Source organism: Protopterus annectens, chromosome 4.part0, assembly GCF_019279795.1.
Source record: "Protopterus annectens isolate FY-2018-M chromosome 4.part0, PAN1.0, whole genome shotgun sequence".
Classification (NCBI taxonomy): domain Eukaryota; kingdom Metazoa; phylum Chordata; order Ceratodontiformes; family Protopteridae; genus Protopterus; species Protopterus annectens.
The window spans coordinates 1,081,834,717-1,081,848,654 of NC_056733.1; the positions used below are offsets into that span (position 1 = coordinate 1,081,834,717).

Genomic DNA, 13,938 nt, shown 5'->3' on the forward strand with positions numbered 1-13,938 from the left:
AGCCACCTATTCAGAATGGGTCCAGTTACCTTTGAAACCTGTTGATGTTATGTAGCCCAAGTTCGCCTACATTCTTACCCGTGGGTTCAGAGCCGAACCTCGGCTCTGACTCTGCCATACTCTAGCTTGAAGTCGTTCAATTGGCTGGGCTAAGAGGTATCCCATGCTGCACTGCTCCCTTTCCCCAGATCTCGTTTGCCGCTCGCAAAGCTCAGACATATGGCTGTGGCTAAGTATAACTTTTTTGTCTTCTTTGACTAAACTTTTGCTCCAAAAGCTGTTTTCATAGCTGTGTGTTTGCATTGTGGTTTTGTGGAAGCTGTATTGTGCTGCCTTTTGTGGCTTTTGTCTACTTTTTGTCTGGTATCCCGTCAGCTATCTCCCAACGGGCTAGGCCCGTTTCAGTTAGAGGACCTAGTCCCTCCCTTGGTTATCTGTTTTCCCTTCTGTGCTTGTTTTGTGTTTAGGTACCTATCCTCTCCAGGCTAGGGCCGTTTAAGTTAGAGAACCTAGTCCTTCCCCTTGTTTTTCCTGTCAGGACGGTTTGAGTTAGAGGTCCTTGTGTGCTGTCTGTAGTTTATTAGTTTATAGTTCCTGCACTTGTTGCTAGTGCTTAGGAGTATTTTCCAATGAGCCTCCCAGGGTTCAGATGCTGGGGACGCTGTCCCACGGGTAAGAATGTAGGCGAGATTGGATTACATAACATCAAGTAGTTATGTACTCACCATAACATTCGATGTATGTAGTCCATCTCGCCTCACATTCTTACTTACCCTCCCGCCTTCCCCTATCCTGGAGGACCTAAAGGTTAGTTCTGGTTTCAGTACTCCTTTTATTATTAGAATGTTTTTTCCTTCTCTATGTGTCATGTGGATCAAGAGGAGTGATTCAGCTTGCAGCAAACAAGATCTGGGGAAAGGGAGCAGTGCAGCATGGGATGCCTCTTAGCCCAACCAATTGAAAGACTTCGTGCTAGAGTATGGCCAAGTCAGAGCCGAGGTTCGGCTCAAAAACCCACGTGTAAGAATGTGAGGCGAGATGGACTACATACATCGAACATTATGGTGAGTACATAACTTCTTGTTAATGTTGTATACATATAAAACACCTCCGAAAGTACCGCAGCTTTTAACAGATTAGATGATGCTTACAGTCTAATGATACAACTTGTTTAAGCAGAGTGAGCAATTTGATCATTTTCTTAATTATGTTCTTTCTAAGTAGTACCCCTCACGTTTTAATGACACCCTTATAAAACCTTTTACACTAGAAAAAAAATCAAGTAGCTATAAGATCTGTTAAGGTCCCTGGACCAGACAGATGTCCTTCCATAAATTTGTTACAGTATTCTTCACAAAAGGGATTCCTTGCCATGGGTATCCCAACGTCTGGCTAGTATACCAAAGCCTTAGGACTTATAGAAGTCGTACATCATGTGTATGCTCCCTGCTCAAGGCTTAGGGCATACGGGTGACATATGAATGTACGTACCCCAGAACTTTTTTGCCGCCATTCTGAATGCCATCATTGAGCATCTTTGTGAATCCTCCTCCTGTCCTGGTTACCGAGCTGTGACTTGTATAAGTGCCCTGTTGGGGATTCTTCTAATCCTTTCTTTCTTTTTCAGTTTTGTGGGTTTATTTGTCATCCAGAAAGGGAAAATGTCAGTGTGGGAGGCAGATTCCCCATAAGGATCATCACGAGCAGTGTCTCTCTTGTTTGGATGCTTCTTACCACCATACATAGTGTTTTATCTGCCAAGCATTTGTCCCCAAGACCCTATGTAGTCATCTCTCCTCTGTGTACATTTACCTGGAGAATCAACATCTTAAATTATTGACACAAGGTGCAATGGTAGAATCCTCCCATCCTGAAGGTCAGCCGCCTGCCAAGAAAAAGGTGAAAAGAATCTGATCTGATTTGGCTGTTGTCCCGCCTCCCCCAGACATCTGTCTGGAGGCTGGTGAAGGCCCAGAGGATTGCCTGGTTGTCACGTCGGATTCATTTGCCATGACCGTATCGAAGCCAGTGTGATCAGACTTCTTGCATATCCTTGTAGGGTCTGAAGATGTCCATTCCAGATGTTTAAAAGGAATCTCTGCTGATCATGTCAGATGGTCCAAGGGGATTCAGCAGATACTTATTCAGGAGGAGATTCCTACCATGTTGAGGAGATTCCTACCATGTTGTTTGAATATAGGTAAGGGTTGGAATCTCCTAGGTTGTTTAGGGTAGACGTAGCTCAAAAAAAAAAATCCATGCATATTTCTCCTGCTTCTAAAGATCCCCATCATGAATGGCAGGATTTTTACCTGGGGATTGTTTAATTTATTGATGGTATTGAAGCCTCCCAGTGTGCCACTCAAGAGGCCCAGAGAGCAGGACTCCTCTCATGAGGACTTGGATTTTGGGGAAGAGTTTTTGGCATGTTCCTCTCAGATCCCTTCTCCCTTGGATTATGTCTCTGAAGAGGAAGACTGTATTAGCCCAGACCCTCCTTTTAAATAACTCTCTTTTGGGGATACTATTTTTCATATGATGGAGTATTTTAAATGGGACGGCTTTCAGGTTTCTGACATTCAGAAGAGGTATGAGCTCCTGCAGGTGGAGTCCCCTAAGCCCTGTGCTCTACCTCCTGTCTTGGATGCCCTTTTAAGATATCTTTTTGCTTCTTCTGTGGCCCCAGACTCACACTTCAGTACCTAAGAAACTTGACTGGTTTTACAAGGTGCCTTATGACTGTAAGTTTCTCTACAGATGACCTTCTGCTGACCCCCCTCTGTGGTGTCTGTATGTTCTGACAAACCGTCTAAGCTTTAGCCTTCTACTAAATTGCTTCCTTCAGACAAGGACAGTAGGGCCGTGGAACAGTTGGGCAATAAAGTATATACTGCTGCCATCTTGGCCTTTCAGGCTATAAATTTTCAGACCTATGACCTGAGGGTATTTCTCATACTGAAAACAACCAAACCACTGGCAAGAACCACTCAAAAAAAAAAAAAAAAATTTATTAACTTTGGTGCCTCGGCAGAAACCTTCAGTTAGTACTAAAAGACATCACTAAAAATAAACGAGTTAAATGCACTCATCAGTTGTATATTGTTGTTGTTTCGGCTTTTCCCAGTTAGGGTCGCCACAGTGGAACTCCGGTCCGCTAATGATTGGCAGTAGATTTTTTACGGGTGCCAAGGTGCCAGCTCGATGCCCAACCTTCAGCGAAGGCACGCCCATTCTACGCATGTCTTTCGAATGCCACTCGACCACGGGGAGGACATGCAGATTCCACACAGAAGGTGCTCCAGCCGAGAATCGAATGGGGAAACCTCTTGCTGTGAGGCAACACCGCTACCGCTGCTCCACCGCGGCTTTCACTCATCAATTGTATAACAACCAATAAAAATACAGCTCCAGTTAAATAAGTACTTTCCAATTACAATCCAAATTAAGACCAAAAGGGTATACGGTTTTAATAGAAATATTTATTTTGTGACCACCTAGTTCTGAAGTAGTGAGTTTGGTTAAATATTATTGGAATTCTTTGCTTAGGTTTAGAGACTTAGTATACTTCTCATCTTTCCATGTAACTCTTATAAAAGGGGAAGAAATCTGAGGGGCATTTTGGTTCATAATTATTTTTGTTTACCTTCTTCAACTTTATCGATTTCTGTTGAGCTTTTAGGTACTCAACCATGTGGATGTTGTTGTATTTGACAATATGTTGTTTGAACTTTTCATTATGTGAATGGAATTCCTTTTTATATTTATGATGCCTATTCTTGTGAGAATGAAAGTATTATTTATGCCCTTAAATGCCCTTGTAGCCTAATGTATATAGGTGAGAGCAAAAGGAAATTTAAAGTTAGGATACAGGAGCATGTTAGAAATATTAAACAAGTTAGGAACGAAAGTCTTATTGCACTTCACTTTGCACAGTTTCATAGTTCAGACTCCAGTGGATTATAGGCAACTATTTTAGAAAAAACTGCATTCAAAAGAAAACTCATGTTTAAGGAGGCTGCTTTTATTTTAAAATGTAATACCCTGTACCCTTTTCTCTTAATTTGGATTGTAATTGGAAAGTACTTATTCAATTGGATTTGTATTTTTATTGGTTGTTATATAATTGATGTGTATTTTTTTTAGTGGTGTTTTTTAGTACTCCTTGAAGGCTTCTTCTGAGGTGCCAGAGTTAATAAATAAGTTTTCTTTTTTTTTTTTTTTTTTTTTAGTGGTTCTTGTCCATGGTTTGGTGTTTTTTGTTTCTCATCCTGTAGCTGTGTATTGTCATCTCAGGATTTACCTTGAAACAGGTGTATGAGTGAGAAAAGTATAAGTAGCTGTTGGCCTTCCTGTGGCAATAGAAGACCTAGCAGTCGCAAGTAAACCACTTTTCAGGTGGATCACCAGCTATATTATGTTTGCCTCCAGGTAGTGTGCTACCACTGAAAAAGGTCACTCCACTAGCGGTATGGATGATTCCAGTGCTTGCTTCAGAAATGTCTCCATTGCAGGTATGTGCTATGTCCAGCTGGCCATTGCTTCACACCTTTACCAACTTTATTTTCTGGACCGTAATCTCAGGAGGTAACCCTCTTCTGATACCTCTGCACTTGAGAATTGAGTGTTCTGTGCCTTTCCTGTTTTTGTTCTGTCTCTGTCTTACTCACAGGGGTTTACTGCTTGGTATTCAACCCAGATGTGGCCCCACCAACAACCTAACAGATGTATTTTATATGTGACAGGAGCCTTCCTTTAGATTCCAAGACTGGCATATTCTACATTGAAGCTAATCCGCCTGAGAAAGCATTTTTTCCCCATGAAATATCATACTTTGCTTTAAAAATAATGACCAAACCCCAGCCTTAACCATTGTTTTTGATACCCTTGAAGTTTTTTTTTTTCGTGGAAGACCATTTTTTTTTCAAATAGCAGTTTCTTCTGCCAAGAGGATGCTGGAGTTGAAAGTTAATTTCTCATCTGGCAGTCTTTTCATAATGGTCAGGTAGTCTTGTCTGCTTTTCTTTTCTTATGTAAAATGTCATGTTTGACATGTAAGTTGATCAGGAAAAAAAAATCAGAGTTCCATCATCAGCTACAAAATTCATGTATCAGGATGTTGCACATTTTGAATCTCAAACAGAAGCTTTGGACTTTTTTGCAACCAGCTGTCTTTGGAAGTCTAATTACCTTTTTTGTTTACTTTGGCCTTTTTATGTTGGGAACTTCTTTCAGAAGACAACTTCAAAGTGTTTTGCTGGTTGCATTTAATTTCTAGACCTAAGGATATTTGGAAGTTTAATACGATTTTTTTGTTTGCCATTATGTTGTGGACTTCAGAAGATAGATTGCTGAGGAACATAAGTCCAATCTATGTAAATGGTCACAAGGACCATAAGATGCTTAACCATATACACTCTTAAGCAGACACACTTAAAAGGTTATGCCTCCCTTTTCAAGCACTTAATTGTGCTTATTTCCTGAATAATACTTCAGATGATTTTGTCAGTGGTGTTGGGTTGAGAAGTGCTGCCTTGTCAGTTCTTTTCAAAGGGCATCTGTGAAAGATTTCTGCATAGCTACCACTTTGTCTTCAGTGAACGTATTCAGTAAGCTTTGCAAGCTAGGTAGCTTTTCTAAGGCAAGAAGAGTTTGCTACACTGATTATACAGGATGTGTTAGTTGTGATCTTCATCCAGCCATTACATATGTTGCTTGCTGTTCTTCCAGATAAAAAATATCAACAGGGAATCATATGAATGAGACGTTGTATGTTTTTGTGAGTAGTTATGGTAGCATGTTGACTTCATTTATTGTGTCCTTGGTAGGAGCGCCCCACTCCTTTCCTCTATTAATATATTTCGGTAGGGTTATTTTTGTTATGCTGTCTTGGTGCAGTTGTAAATTAAATGGAGGTATGTCGACCATGTTGCTGGTAAAATACTCCTACAGTGTAGTGGGCATGTTTGCTAGGTGATGCCTACAGGGTATCCTTTGCTGGCTCATGTCGGTATTTGTAGTAAGCATTCCTGATGTTTTGAGCATGCAGTTCATTTATGTGCTCACAGCAGAGGCATCTTCCCTGAATGTTTCTACAGGCTGCAGTTATTGGCATGATTAACCTGATACATTCACTCTTGTTTTGGATTGGGATCCAGGTTGTTTCGGTCATGTGTAGAGTGCTTGCTGATTCTTTGTGTAACTTTGGCTCTTGGAAATGATTAACCTTTCCCAAGACTGGGTTACCACACATACCATGGACAGTGACAGCTCTGTTAATAGTTCAGAAAAGGTTATGTATTGCTGCAGAAACTTGAGCCTAGTCGACTGGCCTGTGTAAATGGACTGCTAACCAAATACAAAGCAGTATCATAATCATTCATCTGCTGTTACTGTGAGTATCAATTCTGCTTTGTTTCTTTGTTTGTTGTGACATTGGGGAAGTACTTGGAGTATGTGTACCAGAGGGAGGATTTTTTTTTATTTTTTTTATTTAAGGTGCACATACACAGAGCCATTAACTTTTGTCTGTTTTTCACGTTGCTGCCTTCCTTTTCAGAATGGATGACATGGCTGTAGATAGTGATGAAGAGGTAGACTACAGTAAAATGGACCAGGTAAGAGTTTAACTTTTTTTTTTTTTTTTAACTCTCCCACTGTCTTCGTCTTCTAGAGTAGGGTAGAAGTTCTTAAAGCTAGTTCCTGTAAATGTATTAATTATTTGTTAGAATTCTTGTATGTTAGCATGACTTGTGCACAGGCCAAGTGAACCAAGAAAGCTGAGGCTGTATTTTACCGAGTCCATAGCACAGACTGAAAGACCTGACAATGACTCAGACAACTTGGGATCAACTAATGATGTGGGTACTGAAGGAGCTTACCGAGCTGGATGGGTAGTGGGCAGCTGGAGCCAATTCACCCCTCCTGGAGGGAGACAACCAGACCCATTTTTTTTTTTAATTCACTATTGATGCCATGCAGAGGCTGGTGAAGCAGCAAACAGTGCAGTAAATAGTAACATGCATATCTACCAAGTTGTGTGTTTGTACATACACAATTAGACCTTTGTGTGGGAGCATGCATAGGACACTGGTACAGCTTTGTGGGATTTTGAGCATGACCGGCTGCTGCAAAGGGTAAATGGATTGGGACAAGCAGGAAAACTCTAATGGTTACCCGGATGATGGCCTCCTGCAATATTTTGTCTCATGTAGGGAGTAAATGGGGTGGTAGCATCAGTGGAGGGCAGATAGTCACAAGGAGGTGGTGAGGAAAAGAAACATTAAAAAAGCTAAGGCTGTATTTTAAATTTTCTGTCATGAATAAAGTTAGGAGTTAATTCTTATTTTCACCAAATGCTGTGTCAAGTCTAAACCGTCACTCCTAATTTACTTATTTTGAATCTTCTTATTGTTTGTAGGGTAATAAAAAAGGACCATTAGGTAGATGGGACTTTGACACACAGGAGGAGTACAGTGAATACATGAATAACAAAGAGGCTTTGCCAAAGTAAGTATAACTTATTTTATCACATATATTTGTAGATGTGTGTAAAAGTACACAGTTAACTAGTGCATTCTTAAAGTATGTTGTTTATGGCTGCTGTCATCAAGAACTGGATCTTGTTGTAAAACAGCATTCTTGGTGCCTGCAGTATGGCTTGAACACTAATGCAGTGATATTCGTAAGCAATAGGATATACAAATTGAAGCACATAACTGTTGAACACTGGGGCAGAGTTATTACATGTGATGTAGTTAAGGATTTTACAAGCTAAATAAATCAGAAGTGGACAGACAGATGTTTGAGCTAAATGATGGCATGTCACTGTCAGTTCATATGAAATGGGGCAGCTTGGGTATGGAACAATTACATTACATTGTCTGGAACTAGCCAACCAAATAAAATACCGTTGGACAGTTTGTACAAAGACATTTCACATGAACTGAAATTGGTACGGTAAACTTGCCAACATAACCTATGGATGTGGTGTGACTGCTTTGGGCAGAGACAGGTATCACCTTGTATTGGTAGACTGGATGATTAGGTTAAAGTGATGCCATACCACAAAAGGGTTATTAGTGGGTGGGCTTGTGTCACTCATATTAATATGGACTGATATAAATTACAGTAACTGTTAAATGTGTCTTTTTTGGACTGCGTTTTGTAGAGCAGACTTAATCATATCTGGTACTTGTATCAGTCACGTTTGTAATAGTATACCCTTCTAAATGTGCTAGAATTGTTTTGGTCATTACTGACTGCATAAGCTGTGATTGGTCATTGAATGTGTTTTTTTAAGTCAGGTTTACAAGTAGCACAAGGGTGACCTAGACCAGGTTGTGACTGTAAGTTCATTGATTTATGATGACTTGCAATTGGTCAGTTTTGTCAAGCGCTTATAGAATAAACTGAATTTGGGTAGGTCTAGGTCAAGCAAACTGAGTGAACTGAGATGGGTCACATCCTGAAATGGATGACTAAATTATCTGAAACTGGTATGTTATAGGATAGCCAAGGTAGCGTGGACTTTGTATAGAGACATAGCTGTAGAAACTGAGAGAACCAAGATGCAGTACTTCTTTTAAAAGTGATAATGACAGAATGACCCGTTTTCTATTGATGAATTTGCATAGAGTACCCATGTGCATACCTCTCAACCTCCCAGCACAAGAAATCTGAACAAAGCTAGAAATAATGGGTGGACAGAGGCCCAAAAATAGGAACAGATTTTAAATATTGCTCCTCTAAACTTAGAAAGCTACAAAAATGAAAGATTTTGTATTATATATTTTCTAAAGGATACAAAGTCTGAAGCTGAAATGACTGTCATTATTTACTATTTAGTGAAGTCATTCCTCAATGTTTTGCCAGAAAACCACAAATATTTATGAGGACAGACCAAAAGCAAGAGGCAAAAATCTGAACGTTCTGTAAAAATCTGGACAGTTGAAAGGTATGTCCATCTATGAGAATGGCGAAACTTGATGCCTTTTCTGTTTGGACACTGGTTGAATAATTAGTTGAGGACCTCTTAATGGTTTTCCCTTGATTAGGTCAGCATTAGATAGAGAAGATACATGCTTGTAAAAAAAATGTCTGTGTCCACAGTCATCTTTGGTAAATATCTTCATTGGAAGTGCAGCTGAATGTCTGAAATGGTATCTTTAAGTTTCTTCTTAGTTACTGTGTGTGTTTTGAATAGCATACAGTGGAATTTTTTTGGAGGCAGTCATGTCTGGTTTATTTGCATTCTGCTGTGTTAGTACTTTGTCTTAAATGCTATTACCTTTTACTTCAGAGCGGCTTTTCAGTATGGTATCAAAATGTCAGAGGGACGAAAAACCCGCCGTTTTAAAGAAACAAATGAGAAGGCAGAATTGGACAGACAGTGGAAGAAGATCAGTGCTGTAAGTACTGAATTGTCTCTGTTGAGTAAATGGTTATAATTGTGTCTGTTACATGATAAACTGGGCATTTTGTTGTAGTGCACTTGGTGGTTCAGGTTGTTAAGCATTTTTCTGAGTTACCCATAACTGGGTTTGCAAGTAGTCCTGCAAATGGTAGCTTTAACAAAGAGGAGCTGAATCAGTTTAGCAGGTAATACATCAAGACTGCTTGCATCTAGAAGACTTTATGATGCACTACCCTTCATTTAATTGACACAAAAACAAGTGTGGGAGGGGTGCTTTCTCCCACCCCAGCTGCACCCCAATTAAATGCAATCAACTTTGGGAAGTCATAACACAGGCCGAGGGATTACTAAAGTGACCCACAGAATATTTTATTTCCTGTAAATATTTCATCACTGATTTTCTGACATAACATTTCATAAATTACCACATTTCTTTGGAGTTTGTTTCCCTTTATCTGCTTTTCATTCAGCAGGTTGTGATTTAGTTACTGGTAGAGATGGTTGGCTGTGATTTGTTGAGTTTTATTTGCTCTGTTTAGTCTCACAGAATTAGCTTATATCCACAGACATGCAGATGTGAAATCATGATATGATAAAGTCTGTAATCAGTGTAAGGAGCAGTTAAGACACCACTGTAACATATTTTTACAATTTTTTTTAATTTGGAGTTCTGCTGAGCATGTAGTATTTTCATTGTTTCCAGGAACGAGCGTTCTCTGAAGGTGCTAAACAGACGCATTGTGGGGACAGTATTGCAGAGCTGTTTAGTGGATAGAATCCCCGCATGTCTGTAGACTCTCATGGTACTTGCATTAGGTAGTATAGTCATTCTTTCACTCCTGTCACCTTTGAAGGCTTCTGTAGCCAAAGCATCAAGAAGCTTTTTAACTGTTTTCTTCTCAACCTGTAGTAAGTTTTTGGGACTTTTTGGAATATGCATATGTTCTTCATAGTCAGTGGTGCAGTACTTGATTCTTGGGTCTTCTTGCCATGGAGAAGCCTGTGACCAGCCTGATTTCCAGGGTATTTTCATCATCCTTAGCCGATGTCCGAACATCAGGGTATAAGAGAGGCATCCATCTGCACCATCTAAAGTTCTTTCTAACCATACAATCTAATGTGCCACTACATTTATGAGCTGCTTTGCAGTCCATTGTCTGGCATGTTTTTTTCTCCAGAGTTTCTAACAAACAAATTTCAGGCAAGTAACCTTTTAGAAAATGTTTTCTTCTGATTAATGTTCAAAAAAGTTAATAACTGCTTGGTGTGTGGGAAACAAATCCTGCATTCTTTTTGTCCGTTTTGTTTGGGACCTCAGTATGACATATCCAGTTGTCAGGATTGTGCAAGGTTTTGAGCTAAAACCATTATCATAGGGCAAAAGTCCTCACAGTCCACATGGAGTCCTTGGACCCAGTTCCTTCCACATCTATTCCCTTGGGTTCAAGTACTGCTTTGCTAAAGAAATGCAAAAACAAAGTCTAAGGAGAAGGATTCAGCAGACACGGTCAGTCATTCCACTTTGTGTCTTAGTAGACTAGTGACTCAAATGAGGCACTTTTGCGGGGTCCCAGATCCAACTATGAGGCCCAAACCCTCTGGTGTGACCCCCCCCCCAATCACTATGGCAGCAGAGCATTTGATTTTGCTTTCCTTAATGTCATATGTTGGGTCTGAAGTCGGTCAGCAGGCCTCAACTTTCAACATCCAAACGGTAGTTACCAAGGGAGATAGCACATCTTCCACAGTTGTTTTACAGGAACCCGTGTCTGTAATCCAGACCGAGCATGGTCACCTGATCACAGTCTTAAGTCCTCTTTTTCTTGACTGATGCCTAAACTAAAAAGCCCAGTCAGCTTACCACAGCCTATTCACCGGCATCAGCCATTACAACCCGGATCAAAACTCAGGACCTCCTTAAAATTGTCTAGGAATTCATGGCCTTTATGAAACTTAGGGAGATCAGCCAGGCTCCACAAACTACCCCTAAAGCCTCTCCCATTAAAAGACAGAGATGTTTCTTTTCAGGAGTAATCCAATTCCTCAGGATTTGAGTAAAAGGAAGAATTATCTTACTCTGAACGCCTCCCCCCTCAGTCCAACCCTGACTCAGATGATACACTCTCTTCTGCTTCTCCCCTAGAAGATTTACCCTTTTGGGATGCCTTGCATAAGATGGAGGAAACTTACTGGGAGAGCAAATAATTTTCTCAGACCCAAACCTATTGTAAGCAGCTTTTAATTCTGCCATCCCCCAGATCACTAGCTATTCCTCCAGTCAATGTGGCACTATATGATGTCTTCAAAGATCTCTCTCTCTCTACACCCAGGCTGTCTGCCACCTACTCCAGGGTAACCTGATCATTTTTGTAATCTGACACTCACAAGCACCTCTACAAGAATCCGCAAGTTGATGCCCCTAAGCCTGCTGCTAGACAGCACTTGCCTAATGATAGGGGAGTTAGATTGCTAGACAGGTTTGGAAAAAAAGACTTCTACATCTGCAGCCCTCTCTTTGTGTTCATTTGGCAATTTCACATGCTAAAATACTTGGAGTCCTTAAAGGAGTGAATCATTACTAAGACAGAAGGCATTGCAGACAAGACCTTACAAAGGGACATAAAAGAGAAAGCAAATGCAGCACTGCATGCTTCCAGATATTCTCTGAAGAGTGGTTATGATGCATTAGACACATTATGCAGAACAGCTACATTTGGCTCAGTTATTCACAGACCTGCCTGGCTGAGTACCCAGCCACATTGTCTGACCAAGTAAAGGCTAAACTCCTTGATGCCCCACTGTATAAGGCATTCCTTTTTGGGCCTCCTGCAGAGAAATTTACGTGAAATTGGATAAGAAAGGGAAGCAAATAAAAACTGGGAAATAATTTTATTTGCCTCCCACCCCCTAGATATAATAATTATCCTTGTAAGCCTTGGGCTCTGCCTCCTAGGCAAGAAAAGAGGAGGTCTCCCTGATCAAAAAGACCAAGAATGTCCAGAAGATGTGCAGCTTCCACTACCTCTCTTCCTCCCCAGCTTCACACCCCCTTCCCCGCCCTCTAGCAAGAAGACTTTATTCCTTTCTAAACCAGTGGAAACTTGTCAGGAAAGAGAGAGAGAGAAAAGGAAAAGGATGAAGAAGTCAGAAAACAAACTGACGAGTTCTGTGCTGCAGACGAGCAAGTGCAAAAGGCCCCAAGGCCCTCTGCTTCCTTAGCTCCCACTATGGATCTGATGTCGCCACCTCCAGAGTACTGTTCCCTTAGCCAAGTGGTTCAGTCATTGGAACCTGTTCGGTCCCCGACACTGGAGATCCCGCACCCTTTTTTCCCTGCGACACTGGAGTCTGGTCTATTCCAATCCCCCATTTTGGCCTTTACTCAGAGTCCAGATTTCTCGCCAGAACCTTCACCTTTTCAGATCCAGTCTTCCTATTCAGGATCCAAGAACTGGTTAAACCTCTGCACTAGCCCTACTAAACTGTCCTTGATGGCTTCCTGTAGGTCTTCAAGGTCTATGCAGAGCCTTATGGAAGCCAACTTGGGCAAAATGGTGCAAACTTTCTTAAAGTCCTAAACTGGCCTAGGAATCATTCCATCCCCCTCTGCTCTGTGGGTGGAGAGCTGGACCGTCTGCCCCTTATTCAGTTGCTCCTTTTCCAGTCCATCTTACAGCACTAGCGACCCTGGATCTGATTCTTGTCCATGTACTTCAGCCTTGGTGTACTCAACTCTGGCCGTCTGCATCCCATTGAAAAGGAGTTGGGGTTGGGAGTTTGGGGTCAACTCTGACACTGTTAGAGCTGTCCTTGCCCCTAGGTGATTCGTCCCTAGACATCTCTGTGCTGGTCTCTGTTTCAGACCCAACCATTTGGTGTTGGGGTGGGGGCTTCTTCTAGGTCTGCAGATCAAGGGAAGGTCCTTCCTCAGTCATCCAGCCTCAGTGTTGGTGTTCAGCATCTTGAACAGGATTTTATTGCTTAGGGACTAGTTCATTTTACTCATTGTCAGATCCAGCCCAGTCTTCTTAGAACTTCTGTTTTCATTCAGCTTGCTCAAGAACAGCATTCACCTCAAGGTCTCAAGCAACCTCAGACTGCCATCATGGCCACCATGTTGTCTATATCAAGTGTGTCCAGAAATCTTATTTCCAACGCAGCGGATGGTATGGCTCAAGCAGCAGTCACTGGCACTGCTGTTTGCCAACACACTTGGCTGTGTCTGTGAAATTTTGCAGTGTGCTTTAAGTCTTTCTTTGATGGGTCCATTTTATTTGGCCCTAAAGTTAAGGACACACTAACCAGGAGTGCACAGTATGTCAAGATTTTTTGTGCTGTGGGACTTCTCTTTTCCACCCCCCCCCCCCCGATGACATTTTTGCATGGGGGACAGCTGTTCTTCCAAAAGTTGCTTGTTCAGGACTCTCCAGGCAATAGTCCCCTGTATGACAAGGAGATGTCATCAATAGACACAGCCCTAGTGATAGGGGCAGTCCACAAGATCAGGGCTTATGCAGACTTTTCTC

General features: G+C 41.4%; 1 protein-coding gene across 1 annotated transcript in view; it reads left to right on the forward strand.

Annotated features, from left to right (window-relative positions):
* Positions 1 to 13,938, forward strand: part of IK (IK cytokine) — a 776,265-nt gene that overhangs the window by 629,730 nt on the left and 132,597 nt on the right. Inside the window, exons 16-18 of the mRNA XM_044069023.1 lie at positions 6,557 to 6,614; positions 7,418 to 7,506; positions 9,299 to 9,407. Coding sequence (XP_043924958.1) covers positions 6,557 to 6,614; positions 7,418 to 7,506; positions 9,299 to 9,407 — 256 coding nt within the window. The remainder of the gene's footprint in view (positions 1 to 6,556; positions 6,615 to 7,417; positions 7,507 to 9,298; positions 9,408 to 13,938) is intronic.